Source organism: Pelophylax lessonae (genome assembly GCF_965119305.1).
Source record: "Pelophylax lessonae genome assembly, chromosome: 4".
Taxonomy (NCBI): Eukaryota; Metazoa; Chordata; class Amphibia; order Anura; family Ranidae; genus Pelophylax; species Pelophylax lessonae.
The window spans coordinates 332173229-332191803 of record NC_138771.1 but is presented as its reverse complement, the minus strand read 5'-3'; the positions used below and the strand labels follow the sequence as shown (position 1 = coordinate 332191803).

General features: G+C 42.5%; 1 protein-coding gene across 1 annotated transcript in view; it reads left to right on the top strand.

Moving 5' to 3' along the window:
- The window catches only part of NEURL1B (neuralized E3 ubiquitin protein ligase 1B), a 101819-nt gene that overhangs the window by 60048 nt on the left and 23196 nt on the right, over positions 1 to 18575 (top strand). Inside the window, exon 2 of the mRNA XM_082255916.1 lies at positions 17297 to 17857. Coding sequence (XP_082112042.1) covers positions 17297 to 17857 — 561 coding nt within the window. The remainder of the gene's footprint in view (positions 1 to 17296; positions 17858 to 18575) is intronic.

The following is an 18575-nucleotide window of genomic DNA, read 5'->3' as shown; positions in this document are numbered from 1 at the left end:
CCTGAATAGTCACAATGGATACAGTTTTTTTTATTAATTTATTTTCTTCCCTTAAAAGGAATGTATAGTGTTTTCAGTGTTTTTTTTATTTTTTAATATTTATTTAGATCTGTTTATAAGCCCCCGTTCACATAGAGGCGACCTGGAGGCGACCTGTGAGGCGACCTGGTCGCCTCACAGGTCGCCGCAGGTCGCCTTCCATAGGGAAGCTGCGGACCCGTTCTAATAGGAGCGACACAAGTCGCTCCGACCTAGAAAAAGGGTCCGGAGCTTCTTTGGGGCGACCAGGAGGCGACCGCCATAGACTTCAATGTTATGAAGTCCGTGGCGGCCGCTCCGAGGTCGCGGCGCGCTGCTCGCATCGCGATCTCGGAGGTCGCCACCCGAAGTCGGATCGCCCCTATGTGAACGGGGGCTTAGAGATTGGTTTGTCAATGTTTAAATAGAAAAAAATATTTGTCTAGGTTGGGAGTTAATTGTTTTCAATATTTAACCCCTTCCCGCCTGGCCTATAACTGATTGATGTCTGGGCAAGCCTTTCCCAGCCATCAATCTGTTAGGCCAGGCAGGAAGGGGTTAAATATTGAAAACAATGAACTCCCACCTAGACAAATATTTTTTTCTATTTAAACATTGACAAACCAATCTCTTATAAACAGATCTAAATTAAGATTAAAAAAAAAACACTGAAAACACTATACATTCCTTTTTAAGGGAAGAAAATAAATAAATAAAAAACTGTATCCAATTAAATATTGAAAACAATGCAGTCCAACTTTGTCAATGTTTAAATAGAAAAAAATGTTTGTCTAACGGATCTCTTAAAAACAGTCATATGACATACTCTCAGAAGGCGCCGCACAGTGGCACGATCTGTCACTGATGACTGATCACACTACCGGCCCACTGCTGGTATTATGTGATCACTGTGACCAATCACAGCAGATTACATGACAATTGTAAACCTCGGATGACTTCCTTTTATGCCATCCAATGTATACAATTGTGTTGCTAGCTGTGATTGGTCACAGTGATCACATGGTAAAGACAGGGCGTATCACAGTCCATCTGTGCCATGTGATTAGCTGTGGCCAATCACAGCTAATCACAACAAAAGACACTGAATGAATCAGTTTCATTCATTAAAATGGTTGCTTATACCAATTAAATTCTGTGGTATAAGCAATCCTAATGTGTAAAAAAAAAAAAAAAAAAAAATCCCAACGATCACTACCCTTTCCTTTTACTATGGTAACACTATTGCTCTGGTCACAGTGTGTTAAAAAAAAATCGTAAAAAAAAGGATGAAAAATGTATTTAACTTTTTTTTTGTTTTGTTTTATTTATATACTATAACTACAGTAAACCCCCGCTCCATCGCGGTTCAGTTTTTGCGGTCCCGGTATATTGTGTTTTTTTTTTTTTTTTTTGTAATGTTATTTTACTATATAAATCATTTAAAAACGAAATATTTTTGTGTTTCCCATAGCTCTTGCTATGTCTCTCAGTATCTTTTATGTGTTTAAATGAGTTTCTATTGTTTAAAAGTGTGTTTAAAGACCTTTAAAATGCTTTTACACGTACAGTGACAGTAAAAAAAACATGAACGTAACCCCCGCAGTGGAGGGGGTTTACTGTATAACCAGTCAGTGTTCCTGATCACCACCACACCAGTTATGATACCTCTGTACCACACTGGTGACAGTATGTAATTTAAAAGAAATTGTGATTTCCCCCCCCCCCCCCCCAAGAAAAAAAAATTGTGATTTCCCCTCCCCCCCCAGAAAAAAAAATTGTTGTGCCAAAAATTGACTTCCAAAAAACCCACCACCCCTTTTACTGAATACCTTGGACTGTCTACTTTACAAAAAAAAGGGTCATTTCAGGGGTAATTGTACTGTCCTGGTGTTTTTGGTCCTCAAGGAATGAGATCGGCCGTCAGTACATCCTGATTGATCGATTTTCAGATATATACCATAGTTTATGGACTCTAACTTTCCTACAGACCAAATTTTATAAACACTGATTTGGGTTATTTTCACCAAGGAAATGTGAAGGAATACATTTTGACCTAAATTTTATGAAGAAAGGTTATTTGAAAAAATTTAAACAGAAATAAAACATCCAGTAGTGATTAAAATACTACCAAAAGAGAGCTCTATTTGTGTGAAAAAAACAATAACATTTAATTTGGGTACAGTGTTGCATGACCGAGTAATTGTCATTCAAAGTGTGACGGTGCTGAAAGCTGAAAATTGCCCTGAGCAGGAAGGAAGTTAAAGTGCCCGGTACTTAGTGGTTAAGTAGGGTGGTTGACTTCGTCCAAGTCAAATAGGGAGTTCTTCTATTGGCTAAAGTACACATCTATATTTAAAGCTGAACTCCAGACCGATATTCAGCACCGATTAAAGCAGTTGTTATTAGAAAATACTACATATATTTTCAATACCATTACTGCAAGTGCCTGAATTTAACTATTTTAGCTTCTTGTATTTTCCTGTATAGTGGCCGAAGGATAGGCAGTACTTGGTGCCTGTTGGGTGTTCTGCATTTGCTCATACTAAAGCTGGCCATAGACGGTGCGATTGTCTTTGGTTGCAGGAAAGAAAATAACTTGGTTCCTCCACCAACACACCACCAATGTACAATACAGGAGCTTTAAAGAACCAGGCATCCATATCACCCCTCAGTATGTACTGTAGCTTACCATAATTGGGAGAGCATAGTGGCAACGTGGTTAGCACCTCTGCCTAGCAGCACTAGGGGCGTTGGTTCCAATCCCAACCACGACACTACCTGCCTGGAGTTTGCATGTTCTCCTGTGCCTGTGTGGGTTTCCTCCGGGGACTCCGGTTTCCTCCCACATTTCAAAGACATGCTGGTAGGTTAATTGACTCCTGTCTGAATTGGCCCTAGTATGTGTATCCTCAAACTACGGCCCTCTAGCTCTTGTGGAATTACACATCCAACGAGGCATTGTAAAACTCTGACATTCACAGACATGACTAAGCATGATGGGAATTGTAGTTCCTGAACAACTGGAGGGCCATAGTTTGAAGACCCCTGGTATATATGAATGTGAGTTGGGGACCTTAGATTGTAAGCTCCCTGAGGGCAGGGACTTATGTGAATGTACAATATATGTAAAGCGCTGATTAAAATTGATGGTGCAAAATAAGTATACAAAATAAATAATTCGAGGTGGGAAAACCGTTTTTAATTTTATTGAAAATCACATTTCCCTGTTACTCTCTGAATCCTCACACAATCTCTTTTGTACATCCTTTTTTTTTTTTTTTTAATAACCGAGCCCTCCATTGTTACCAGCCTAGCATATAAGATGGTATCCCCATAGCAACAGACATGCAAGCATGTGGGCTTTTTGCTGTACTAATATCAGCCTGTGAACCTGTTACCATGAGACAAGTGATTCAAGAAGGGCATCAGAAGAAAAGAAATGTGGCCACCCCTAGAAACACTAGCCCAGCACCCCAGCACTGTCCTCCTACACCTATCTTATGAGGCTGTGTCTCAATGTAAGGGCAGGATTTGTTTTCTTCTTACTGGCAGCAGGTACATGCTGTATGGTTTATTACTGTACTATCTGCTAGATAACTGCAGCTGACTCACTGGCCCATGTGGAGAGCCTGCTCACATCCCTTGTTTTTAATGAATTCTTTATGGAAGAACCTCAAATCTTATTTTTGCTAAGGCCTCATGCTTAAAACTTGCTTTGGGTTTTAATGCGAATACGGTTTTCTTTTTAAGATGATGGGGGAAAATATTGAAGGTCGTACTTGACATTCTTGGCTTATCCAGTGGATTATTTTACATTTATACCTCATTAGGAGAGTTTCCACCTTCCAAAACTTCCTTCTGAAATAACAGAAATGTGAAAGTTACAGGTACACTTTGGTACCAGCAGGGCTGCTGTTAGAAATCACAGGGCCTTTTATAGCCTACCTGATGGGTTCCCTACCCCACCTTCCCCGGAAAGTATTTTTGTAAATTATCACGCGCACGATACTAGGCTATGCAGCCATGGCAGAAATTATAACCCCGTTGAATAAGACCCATTCAAGTGATTAGCACTGCTCTGTATGTGCCCCATCAGTTCCTTTCTCTGCAGCCTCAGCTGCACTGGAGATGAATGAATAGGAAGCACTCTGAGGCTTCCTGTTCATTCAAAAAGCATAGTAAACAGTTTACTATGCTTCAGTGAAGACTGGACACGGGAGTGACCAGTATCAGTCGCTCTCTGTGTTCATTCAGGAAAGGAAAAAGCCAGTAAATTACATATTTACCGCCCCCACTCTCCATCCTGAAACGATCACCCTGTGTGCCCTCAGCAGCTGCCGGTGGAAGAATAGAGGAGGGAAGTCAGCAGTGCTGCTGGGGAGGGGGGCACACAGGTAGGCCCAGGCAGCAGGTGAAAGGGGACGCAGATTCTAGAACAGATCCTCCAGTGGGAGAAAGCTGGCAACACTGCTGGGGGATCCACAAGAGTCACAAGGCAGTACAGCCGGCCCCCCTTTTGAACTGATGGGTCCTGGGCTCAGTACAGAAGGGCTGGCTGTAGTGCCTTATTACCAGCCCTGGATACCAGGCTGGTGTTTGAAGAGAGAGACCACCTCTGCCTGCTTTCTGTGTGGTTATCTACAGGGTTCTGTGCCATGCTGGTGGTCTCATGGAAAGGGTGGGATAGGTTTATCACACATGCACCCACCACAAAAATTACCAAACTGGTTAAATGTTGTGACTTCAGCCTGATCTAGGTTTGACATGAGTCCATGTAGAATGGTTTGCTCATCCGTGTTGATAATAATGGGTTGCCTTGACTTGTTAACAGTGCAGAACAGAACATAGCCTGCTTCAGCTCCACAGTCAGACTATAAAAAGCTCAGCTGTGTTACGTGACTAGTCATCTCCTAATTGGAGGAGTGTCTCGTATTTTTATGTATTTTGTAACAGCCAGCTTGATCAAGCGGAGAACACAACATTAAAAATAGCAGCCCCGTCTTAGGTGGATAACTGTTATGTAGCTGCTAGAACAGCCTGTCCTGATCTTTACAGGATAGAGGAGCTGTAGGTGCATGTGGGAGTAGAGATACAATGCATACTGATACCGATTTCATGGGCCCTTTTTATTATATAGATCTCATGAGTTCTTCTATTTTATAATCGCCTTTAAAATTATTACAGATATTTCCTTTCAAAATTAATCCCCAGGTTGCAACAATGACATTAAATGATCTAGATGACATTTACCTTAATTCACAAATGCTCACCTAAGTGCACGCACTGAATGTAATTCAAATTATTAGAGATTGCTGTGAAAAACACGCGGTCAGGCTAATTTGTGCTCTTTTCAACCCAGCGTAATTAAATTTTAATGTTAAGCCTCGTACACGTGATCAGATTATCGGACAAAGTTTTTTGGTGCATGCTAGTCTCGTAATGAAAGGTAAGAGGTTATTCAACATACGAAAATTCTCGTACAACAGAATTCAACTTCAGAAGTGATGTCATATATTGAATTGTTTTGTATGTGTTCTTTCATTTCCGAGCATGCCTAGTCTTGCTCTTATGATTTTTTTTTTCGGGCGAAAACTGTACTAATTAAACGGAATTTTGTGTTCACGTACGGTAAATATTTTATAGCCTGAACATTCAGCTTTTGTCATACGAAAATTCGTAAATGGCTGTCGAAAACACTTTACTATCGATCCGAAATTCGACAGATCGTTCGCCTGCCGAAATTTTGCTTAAGATTTTCTTATCTTGTGTATGGGCCTTTAGTGCCGGTTTACACTAGTACGACTTGTCAGGCGACTTGTCAGCCTGACAAGTCGCGGTCCGTTGTGTAATACAGGAACGGTACTAATAGGAGCAACACAAGTCGCTCCGACTTAGAAAAAGGTTCCTGTACTACTTCGGGGCGACCTGGAGCGACTTGCGTAGACATTCATTTTATGAAGTCCGTCGGATCACCATAGTGTGAACTGGCTCTTACAGTACCAGTTGGGACACAATGTAGCATTCAACAGCAAATAAAGCTCTCCTAAAGTAAAATGCACATGTTCACTTTGAGCCTTTACCATTTAGCTATGTTACATACAAGTTGCACCAATGTCATAAAATCTTATGGAGGAAACACAAACTATGTAAACATTGCTTTAAGAAAAATGACAGGTTAATGCAAATTTTTATTCATTTTTTTTTCTTCTATTTGCAATAGAAATTAAAGAAATTAAAACACACTATATTACCAAAAGTATAGGGTCACCTGCCTTTACACACACACATGAACTTTAATGGCGTCCCAGTCTTAGTCCATATGGTTCAATATTGAGTTGGCAGCTATTAAACCTTTACTCTTCTAGGAAGGCTGTCCACAAGGTTTAGGAGTGTGTCTATGGGAATGTTTGACCATTCTTTCAGAAGCACATTTGTGAGGTCAGGCACTGATGTGGACGAGAAGGCCTGGCTCGCAGTCTCCACTCTAAAGCCCCGTACACACGCACAGATCGTCGTCATACAAATGTTCGTCTTTTCTCCCCGGGATGTCGGTGTCTGTTGAAAAGTGCAAAGACAGCACAAGGACAGCACAAGAATTTTGTCCGCAGACTTCAGCTGACTGCAGAAGTAATGTCATGTAATGGTTAACTTTCCCTGTGGTTTTTTATTTTCTGAGCATGCCCAGTCTTGCAAATCTGCGGTCTGTCGGCTGATTTCTGTACTGACAGGCGAACAAGCGTCCGTTCTGGTGTCCGCAGACAAAAATTTTCATGTTTGCAAGAAAGACTCTTGTCCGCGGATTGTGTGCAGACAGCTGTCGGAGGCACCATACTAACACGCGTACAATCGGCAGATCTTTCGTCCGCCGACGTTTGTATGACGACGATCTGTGCGTGTGTACGGGGCTTAAATCGTCCGAAAGGTGTTCTATCGGTTTGAGGTTAGGACTCAGCACAGGCCAGTCAAGTTCCTGCTAACCAAACTCGCTCATCCATGTCTTTAAGGACCTTTTTGGGTGCACTGGTGCGCAGTCATGTTGAAACAGAAAGGAACCATCCCCAGACTGTTCCCACAAAGTTGGAAGCATGAAATTGTCCAAAATATCTTGGTATACTGATACCTTAAGAGTTTTCTAAACTGGAACTAGGGGGCCAAGGTCAACCCCTGAAAAACAACCCCACACCATAATCCCCCCCCCCCCCCCCCATCAAATGATTTGGACCAGTGCACAAAGCAGGGTCCATAAAAACATGAATGAACTGGTTTGGGGTGGAGGAACTTGACTGGACTGCACAGAGTCCTGATGTCAACCCAATAGAACACCTTTGGGATGAATTAGGGCAGAGACTACGAGGCAGGCCTTCTCGTTCAACATCATTGCCTGACCTCACAAATGCACACAGTTGATCCAGGGAATATCTGATTGCCTCTCGGGGGATCAAGAAGGAATTATTTTCCCCTGCTGTAGCAAATTGAATCACGATTTGCTAGGGGTTTTTTTTTTCACCTTCCTCTGGATCACCTGTGGGTATAGGATTGTGTATATGGGATTGTATGGTTGGGTTTTCATTACTGTTTTTTTTACTTTTAATTGGTTGAGCCAGATGGACTGTCTTTTTTTCAACCTGACTATGTAACTTCTGGAAGGATGGTCAAACATTCCCATAGATGCACTCCTAAACCTTGTGGACAGCCTTCCCAGAATAGTTGAAGCTGTTGTGGCTGTAAGGCTCGGTTCACACTATTGCGATGCGGGAAGGCTGCGAATTCGCAGCCTGTTCCCGCATCGCACACGCACCCCCGGCAGTTCACACTGCCATATGCGATCCGCTGGGGGTGTCAATGTAATCTTAACGACACCCCCAGTTTGATCGCATATCGCAGTGCGATCGTGCAGTTCGCACAGGATCGGATCGCACAAGTGTGAACCGCTGTGCGATCCGATCCTGATGCGGCAGCAAAAATGCCTCCTGTGTGTGTTTGCTGCAGGTGCGATGCGAATTTAGCCATACAAACTGTATGGCTAAACTCGCACCGCACAGCTGATCGCATGTCATGTCGGAGCAGTGCGCTCCGACATGACATGCGAACCCCGCACACGCAGTAGTGTGAACCGGGGCTAAAGGGTGGGCCAACTCAATATTGAACCCTACGGCTAAGGCTGGGATGACATTAAAGTTCATGTGCGTGTAATGGCAGGCGTTCCAATACTTTTGGTCATATAGTGTCTATGGATGCCTTTATCTGTCCTCCAAGAAATGATGCATAATGCGATAGACTACTAGTGATACAAGATATGTGGATGGAGGAATTCCCTTCCTCAGTGGGACATTGGATTCTGACAGTGGGTCCTTCCACTGTCAGAATACACTGATCAGCAGCTGCATTGATTGGCTGCAGTCGCTTATTGCAGAACATTTTGCAACATGACCCTTTTGACAGATGTTGGTCTTAGAGATCAAGTTCTGTTAAGATCAAACTTTGACCTGGCCTCTGCTAAACCATCCACATTTCGATCAGTTTATGGCCAGCTTTATGGGGAGACAGTCCTGGGGACACAAGTGGTTAAACCTGTCCCATCAATTTTTCTCGTAGCAGTTGGTCCCCAGTTGCTCTCTGCTTCTGTAAACTTGAGATTGTTTTCTGATATGACCAACTGTCACCCCACGCTTATGTTCAGTTGTAGAGTTGTAAACCTTTGGATAGGAAGCTTTTCACATGTGACTCCTGTGAGCCCAACGCTGCTGGCACTGTACAGAAAGCAGTACAAGTGTGTTGTGGGAAATTTTTTTATCTCTTGTAAAAGAGCTTAATCTGTTATCTTGTTTATTATGACCGGTTTGACCATTAAAGAAAATAAATGGATAAATGATACTTTGTGTAAATGTATCCAGTGTCTTTCCATAGTAACGTTGCTATCCGGTTTAGGGAGTGCCATAGCACCTGTCTGTGTGTAGTAATTACGTTATCAGTGAAATAAAATCAGTCATGTGGCCAATAGGCAAACAAGCACAGGCTTGTTTCCTTTCATTCATTATGTGCTGGGAATGTGAACACAATGCCATTTTTTTATACGCATAATACTGTAATGAATGTCAGTTCTCCTGCTGACTTGTTAATGTTTTTTTTCTTATTGGTATATTTAAGGAAAATGCACCTTAGGTCTATCGATAAAATACATACTTCACATGAATATAATGGCCAGGCATGACAGAGTTACCAGGTGCAATGTGTGTGTTTCAAGTCATTAAAGACTGCAGAGAGTCTGTTAGTTTCAATTAAACGGACTTGGTCCATTAACATGCAGAGCTAGGAGGCATACCCTGCATACATCTTACCCAACCACCCTCTCCCACCACTTACATCTTACCCAACCACCCTCTCCCACCACTTACATCTTACCCAACCACCCTCTCCCACCACTTACATCTCTCCCAACCACCCTCTCCCACCACTTACATCTTACCCAACCACCCTCTCCCACCACTTGCATCTTACCCAACCACCCTCTCCCACCACTTACATCTTACCCAACCACCCTCTCCCACCACTTACATCTTACCCAACCACCCTCTCCCACCACTTACATCTCTCCCAACCCCCCTCTCCCACCACTTGCATCTTACCCAACCACCCTCTCCCACCACTTACATCTTACCCAACCACCCTCTCCCACCACTTACATCTTACCCAACCACCCTCTCCCACCACTTACATCTTACCCAACCACCCTCTCCCACCACTTACATCTCTCCCAAGCACCCTCTCCCACCACTTACATCTTACCCAACCACCCTCTCCCACCACTTACATCTCTCCCAAGCACCCTCTCCCACCACTTACATTTTACCCAACCACCCTCTCCCACCACTTACATCTTCCCCAACCACCCTCTCCCACCACTTACATCTTACCCAACCACCCTCTCCCACCACTTGCATCTTACCCAACCACCCTCTCCCACCACTTGCATCTTACCCAACCACCCTCTCCCACCACTTGCATCTTACCCAACCACCCTCTCCCACCACTTACATCTTACCCAACCACCCTCTCCCACCACTTACATCTCTCCCAAACACCCTCTCCCACCACTTACATCTCTCCCAAACACCCTCTCCCACCACTTACATCTTACCCAACCACCCTCTCCCACCACTTACATCTTACCCAACCACCCTCTCCCACCACTTACATCTCTCCCAACCACCCTCTCCCACCACTTACATCTCTCCCAAGCACCCTCTCCCACCACTTACATCTTACCCAACCACCCTCTCCCACCACTTACATCTTACCCAACCACCCTCTCCCACCACTTACATCTCTCCTAAACACCCTCTCCCACCACTTACATCTTACCCAACCACCCTCTCCCACCACTTACATCTCTCCCAAACACCCTCTCCCACCACTTACATCTTACCCAACCACCCTCTCCCACCACTTACATCTCTCCCAAGCACCCTCTCCCACCACTTACATCTTACCCAACCACCCTCTCCCACCACTTACATCTCTCCCAAGCACCCTCTCCCACCACTTACATTTTACCCAACCACCCTCTCCCACCACTTACATCTTCCCCAACCACCCTCTCCCACCACTTACATCTTACCCAACCACCCTCTCCCACCACTTGCATCTTACCCAACCACCCTCTCCCACCACTTGCATCTTACCCAACCACCCTCTCCCACCACTTACATCTTACCCAACCACCCTCTCCCACCACTTACATCTCTCCCAAACACCCTCTCCCACCACTTACATCTTACCCAACCACCCTCTCCCACCACTTACATCTTACCCAACCACCCTCTCCCACCACTTACATCTCTCCCAACCACCCTCTCCCACCACTTACATCTTACCCAACCACCCTCTCCCACCACTTACATCTTACCCAACCACCCTCTCCCACCACATACATCTCTCCCAACCACCCTCTCCCACCACTTACATCTCTCCCAACCACCCTCTCCCACCACTTACATCTCTCCCAACCACCCTCTCCCACCACTTACATCTTACCCAACCACCCTCTCCCACCACTTACATCTCTCCCAACCACCCTCTCCCACCACTTACATCTTACCCAACCACCCTCTCCCACCACTTACATCTTACCCAACCACCCTCTCCCACCACTTACATCTCTCCCAACCACCCTCTCCCACCACTTGCATCTTACCCAACCACCCTCTCCCACCACTTACATCTTACCCAACCACCCTCTCCCACCACTTACATCTCTCCCAACCACCCTCTCCCACCACTTACATCTTACCCAACCACCCTCTCTCACCACTTACATCTCTCCCCCCTAAACTACATTAAATTTAGATAGTGTGCCCCCCATGCCAACGTGGAGGAAGAGGATAGTTGTTTGCTCCTATCGCCATATAGGGAAAACCATTAAGGCTTTGGGTGAATTTTTTATTTTGCATTAGTCTTTAGGTTTATAGTTTTTAGCCCTTGAGCATAAGCTTTAATTTAATCTGTAATTTGCCCTTGCATGTTTTCTTTAATGTTAGCCCTGCATCTGTCAAACTTCCATTTACTCACTTGCCACTGTTGACCAACAAAAAAAGCTCTGTGTAAGCTTCACGGTTCAATGTGGAGCATACAGAGAGCTAAGGATAGGGTTGGGTGCCTGAGCAGCAAATTGGCAAGCAGCATAACTGTCACATGGGGAAAAAAGGGAGTGAGTTGCATGCTTTCCCCATACCCAGAAGAACCATATAGGTCACTCCCTTCCTGGGTCAATTGGGGCAGGAAGTGTAAGAAGCCAGTGGAGCAGGCATTAAAGGGATAGCCTTGGAAAATTATGACCATCGTTATCCTTGGCTCAGACCAAGCATCCAGAATGGCCATGCTTCTCTAGGTCTGCACTCAACATTTTTAATACTATCGAAAATATATGGATTGTATCAATTGCTTAGCAGAGCAGGCCACAGGAGTGATGAGGTTTGTATGGTTGGTATATACTGTGGATTTTTTTTTTTTTTTAACCTTACCCTTAACCCTGTCTATATTTTACGTCCACAGGCTTGACTCTATAAATAAGTAGCTGTCCCCAAATGTTTCCAGGTATTACAGAATAAAGATTACAATTTAGAAGTAATAATATACACTATATTGTCAAAAGTATTGGGTAGCCTGCCTTTACATGCACACGAACTTTAATGGCACCCCTGTGTTAGTTCAGAGGGTTCAATATTGAGTTGGCCCACCCTTTGCAGTTATAACCGCTTCAACTCTTCTCGGAAGGCTATCCACAAGGTTTAGGAGTGCGTCTATGTGAATGTTTGACCATTCTTCCAGAAGCGCATTTGTGAGATCAGGCACTGATGTTGGCTAAGTAGGCCTGGCTCGCAGTCTTCGCTCTAATTCATCCCAAAGGTGTTCTTTTGGGTTGAGGTCAGGACTGTGTGCAAGTTCCTCCACCCCAAACTCGCTCTACATGTCTTTATGGACCTTGTTTGGGCAATGGTGCGCAGTCATGTAGGAAGGGGCCATCCCCAAACTGTTCCCACAAAATTGGGAGCATGAAATTGTCCAAAATGTCTTAGTATGCTCCCTTTACTGGAACTAAGGGGCCAAGGCCAACCCCTAACAAACTGCCCCACACCATAATCCCCCCTCCACCAAATTATTTGGACCAGCGCACAAAGCAAGGTCCATAAAGAAATGGATGGGCGAGTTCTGACCTCAACCCAATAAAGCACCTCTGGGATGAATTAGAGTGGAGACTGCGAGTCAGGCTTTCTCTCCAGCATCAGTGCCTGACCTCACAAATGTGCTTCTGGAAGAATGGTCAAACATTCCCATAGACACACTCCTAAACCTTGTGGACAGCCTTCCCAGAAGAGTTGAAGCCGTTATAGCTGCAAAGGATGGGCCAACTCCATATTGAATCCTACGGACTAAGACTGGGATTCCATCAAAGTTCATGTGGGTGTACAGGCAGCCGCCCAATACTTTTGACAATATAGTGTATGTGTAAATGAATTGCTCCTACGGTGCTTGTAAATCTTTCCTGAAATTTACTAACCGAGATTGAGTGAAAAAACAGAAGAAAACAAGATAGTGGTGTTTAGTTTGTATGTTATTGTAATAAACTGTATCTGATTTGTATCATGTGAAGATACTATCCGGTTGAGCTCCACATGAGCCTGTGCGGACATTTTTAGAAGCATTGAGAGCTAAATATACCATGTCCAACAACTAATCGTAGTCAGCTGCTACTTTGTGGAGCCACTGGATCTCCGCAAGAGTACAACGTGATAGCAGAGGAGGTCTCCTCCTGGTAAAAATACATAGGGAAATATTCTTAGGCAAAAACTTGGTATTGGTTTAGTGTAATTCTGTATTGAGGAAACATGGAGGTTGCCATTACTGGCCTCTCCTACTGAAATGATGCCTATGTGTCTTCTGATCGAATATCTTCAGTACTTTCTGGGTCATTGACCTGTATGTAAATCGTGAGTCTTGACTCCACTCTGACTTTCTAAATGGTTTGCTCTGGGTCACTGGCTTTATGACCGTTTTGAAACCATTTAGAAGCATTGATTTTTAACATAAAATGTGTTTTTTTTTTTTTTATTGCTAAAAGCAGTTTGGTTATAGTTTTAAAAACAAGCTGAATGCATTCTTGAATGCAAAAAACCTAACTAGATCTTAACATTTATACTGGAATAACACCCCCACTGGAGCAAATAGGTGCATTTTTTATAGGGTTTTTTTCTGAATCAACTGTAGGTATAGGGTTATATAAATTGAGGTTTTCTATTCATTTATTGAACTTTTTTTTCTATTGGTTGAACTAGATGGACTTCTTTTTTTTTTTTTTTTTTTTTTTTTTTTTTAACCTTTGTCAATTTTTAACACTTCTAGTGCGACTATTTGAAGATTATGTTTTATGGCTGTCATGAAAGCCAGAAAGTGGGCAATCCCAATACATTCATATGGTCCATGCCCACTTGGGAGCTGAAACATAAAAATTGCTCATTGTGGCAGTTTGTGGGCATTTGGTTTTAGAACAGTTTTTTTTTTTTTTCTTCAAAACATTCCCCTCTGCTTGTTTTTACTATGCCGAATACTTAAACAGCACATTTTTATAATTTTTTTTCTGAAAAAACGCTTCTCTGCAAATATGCCTGTAAACTCCCTAATTTGCATGCAAAAAAAGACGGACATACAGCTTTTATAACTGTTTTTTTTTTTTTAATTATTTCCCAAAATGTTCCCCTCCTGCTTTTTTTTTTTTTTTTTTTTTTTTTTTTTTTTTACTATAACAAATGTAAACGCAGCGTTTTTACTGAAAAGACGCTTTTCTGCAAATATGCCTGTAGACTCCCTAATGTGCATGGACAAATAGAGCTACTAATGCAGGCTGAAGAAAAAAAAAAATGCCAAAAGCCTATATAAGCAGTATTTTTATGTCCTGTGTGTGTGTGTGTGTGTGTGTGTGTGGACCCATATTCATATCTATGGTCTAATAAACTACATTGTCCTCATTGTATGTTGTAACCCAGCTGCTGATGACAGGCAGGGGAAGGGGTTAAACCTTTCCAACACAAAGGCCCCAGGAAGGAAGGAAAGGCTGGGGAACAGCACATAACTTCCAATGGGATGAATTTACATTACCTGTCGTCTTCTGCATTTCAGGCAAACACTGGGCCTTGTGATTGGAAACAAATTCATATATAATAAAGGAAATGGTTATTGCATATTTCCACTGCAGAGCAACTGCTGTGATCTCGTGGGTAAACAGACAGGAAGGTATACAGACTTCCGAACAGTTTATCCTCTGTGGGGACCATTTATTTCCTTCTTTTCAGGTTTTTAGAATATCCATACTGTATAGACGAAGAGCCAACTCTTCGTCTACGTGTTGTAGTGCATGGCTAAAGCAGCTTGCAGAGTGGAATGCCATTGTTTACTAATGGTTGAAATATATGATGTAGCTGAAAGGGCTGTTTAGTATTTTTCATTTAACAGATGTTTATGAAGTGGTCTATGTTTTGTACAGATATACTGTTGTGAGTTGTTGTGTAATGAGTTGTTGCCTTAAGAGTAGCGCTCTTACTTTTTCGGTGCTGGTGTCCTAGGGCAAACTCCCCGGCATGTTTTCCTACATGGTACAAAATGTTCCACAATCCAAAACAAAGTGGTAGGTAAAGAATAAGTGGCCAGAAATCCCTTGACTACCATTGCTGAACTTCCCCTGAAATGCTTGTTACTGGTTCTACTGCCTATTCTTCTGGCTTCTGTACACTTTTTAAGTAATTGACCCAATGAAAGTACTTAGGCTGGCTATACATAATACGATTTTCTTGTACGCTTTTCTTTTAGATTTACCAATACCATATAAAATGAGGTCAAACCTAAACATTTTCTATTTGTATGCAGTCAAGTAGGCCCTTGCACTACATTGTTGTTCAGTCGTTTAGTCATGTCTGACTCTTCGTGACCTCATGAACCATAGTGCGCCAAGCTTTTCTGTCCTCCACTGCCTCCCAGAGCTTGCTTGACGTCATGTTCATTGTTTGGATGATGCTATCTATCCATCTTGTTTTCTGCCATTGTCCTTTTCCTTCCATGTTTCCCAGCATCGGGGTCTTTTCCAATGAATCCTCTCTTCGCATTAGGTAGCAAAAGTATTTGAGTTTCAGCTGCAGGATCTGTCTTTCCAGTGAATATTCAGGGTTGATTCCCTTCAGGATTAACTGGTTTGATCTTCTTCTTGCCGTCCAAGGGACTTTTAAGAGTCTTCTCCAACACCATAGTTCAAAAGCATCAGTTTTTCAGCGTTCAGCTTTCCTTATGGTCCGTCCAACTTTCACAGCCATAGGTTACTACTGGGAGTACCCAAGCTATGACTATACGGCACTTTGAGGGTAGCGTGATGTCTCTGCTTTTTATAATGTTGTCTAGGTTTGCCCGGTTATGACTAAGCGAACATAGTTTCGTGAAACGCTTCAACTGTTTTTTGCCCTCCTGTCCCTGGTTTGTCGTTTTTGGATTTTATGGATTTTCAATAAAAGGTTTTTATTATTTACTATCACTCTCAAGTTGGTGTGCGGTTGCCTTCTTCTAATTGTATTGCCATTGCTTTCCTCCCAAGAAGCACTACATACTTGAAGGTAAATCTAAAGGGAATTGAACAAGATAATTGTATAATGTATGGGCAGCTTCTGCCTTCGCTAGGCACATACATGCTTGTTCTGAGTAAGTGATTCAGAATGTGTAGGAACCTGGAGATCAGCAAGGCAGCTGACCTTTTTTTTAGAAGTAGCTTTGCAATAGCATTCTTTGCGTTTCTTAAGTTTCCAATGAATGCCAGTGGACTGGGCACTGACTCAATTGTTATTATGTATTTAAGTAGAAGTGTAAAAAAAAAAAAAAAAAATACCTTTTTTGTAACGCATGCAGTGACATTCCGTATTTAAAAAAAACAAAATGTGGCCTGTTCGTTAATGCCAAAGGCACAATGAAAAGCACAATAACCCATAGCACATAACAGGAATATATATTTTATTAGACTCCTTCAAACTGCTGAAATAAGAAATGCTTTCCATTGATGACATCAGTGATCCTTACCCTGAACATATATAGACACAGTGGCAAAGGAAACTGGGTTAGGAGTTACATCAACCAAGGCAACAAGAGGGTCAACTACACACTGATCCTCCACTCATACATTGCTGAAATGCTTGAACGAAAACAGACAGAGAATGCTCTAGGCCATGTCCAACTGCTGCTTTCAGTCACAGGTGCTGACCTTGCTCATGAGCTTGTCTCCATCAGATAGGAGTAATGGCTGCATACCTGATCCAGCAATTAAGTGTATTTATTGTTCAGAAGGTTGCAAGCACATCCCTGCCATATTCCTTTTGCTCTTGATGCCTTTCTCCCTTATTTCAGCTAAATTGCAAAGGTTATTTATAAGAATAAACTCTTAAAGTTGAAATGTGTCGGGCCAGAGGACTGGTATGTATGAGCCAGTACCAAGTTTGCTTCTTGGGAGGACAGGAGGGTTGTATAGGTTGTGAACAAAACATTGCTCCACCAAATGAAGAGCTTTTTCATCCTGTATTGAATTGTATTGTAACTGTACAGTCTGCCCTCCTGTGGTTAGCAAACTGTTGGCGCTATATAAATCCTGTATTATAATAATAATTGGATTTTGTTTATAAAAGCTGTGCACATATTTCATGTCCTACAAGCATGATTGTTTATCTATATATTTTTTTTCCTTTGCCTTCTTTAGATACAAGCCATCACAGTCGTCCAGTAGCCAATAGACCATGCTACACGTTTCTCCACTGTGGTCAGGACAGAAGACTTGTCCTCTCCAGAACTGAGTCTCCGCGGTTTCATTGCCAAACTAAGGGGAAGAATATCCGACTTGATACTCATGGAAGAAAAGCCATCCGTCGTAATAGCTTTTGTAATGGAATTACCTTTACCAGTCGCCCCATTCACCTGTATGAGAAAGTCCGTCTCAAACTTGTGTCCGTCCACCATGGCTGGAGTGGAGCTCTACGCTTTGGATTCACAATTCATGATCCGGCACAAATGAAAACTGAAGACATACCCAAGTATGCATGCCCTGATCTGGTTACCCGACCTGGGTACTGGGCAAAAGCTTTACCGGAGAGATTTGCACAGAGGGACAATATTTTAGCATTTTGGGTTGACCGCCATGGAAGAATTTTCTACAGCATCAATGATGAGGAGCCCATATTATTTCATTGTGGAGTTAAAGTCTCCAGCCCTCTCTGGGCATTGATTGATGTCTATGGCATCACCCAAGAAGTACAGATACTAGGTACATATTAATTTTTCTTTATTATTTGTATTTTTTTTAATTGGTAGGTGTATAATCTACAGGTAAAAATCCTTTGATCATTCCTGCATACTCTTCCTCAAAGTTTGTGTGCATAGAACGAAGTTGATCACTTTTAATGATTTCTCTTTGTCTAATGAAGCGTTCCCTCAATTTTAGTCTGGTGAAAGTGGTTACCAGGATGCAGTAAATCTCCCTAGCAGGAAACACGACAGGGGTTCTAACCCACCAGAACTGTCCAGAACTATAAAAAAGTTATTTGTCTTTAGATATACTTTAATTTATCCGTACCTATTAATAGTTCCAGCTTTAGGAGGGATTTCATACTGTACATGTGCAATAACTTTGTTTTTTTTGTTTTTTTTTGGCGCAGCTTGGCCTTCCCAATTTAGGTTCATGCCTCAAGGTTTTTCAAAATCTCAGCTATTTTAGTTGATTTAAAGTATTTGAATATCTTTAGATAATTCTCCAAGCATTTGTATGACTGAACTAGTAGTTATTGCCTTCATAAAAGAGCTCATCAGTTTTTATGTTAGGTAATTGAGGTCTTCGCGGGTCCTTAAAATGTAAGTGTGCTGCTATGCTGGGGCCACAAATCCCAGTGCTTCTCAAAAAAAGTGTAAAATAGAAAATTATATTTAGTGGTCTTTTGACCCTATTTAGGGTTCACACACCTGAATTCCTAGAGGATGACGTGTAC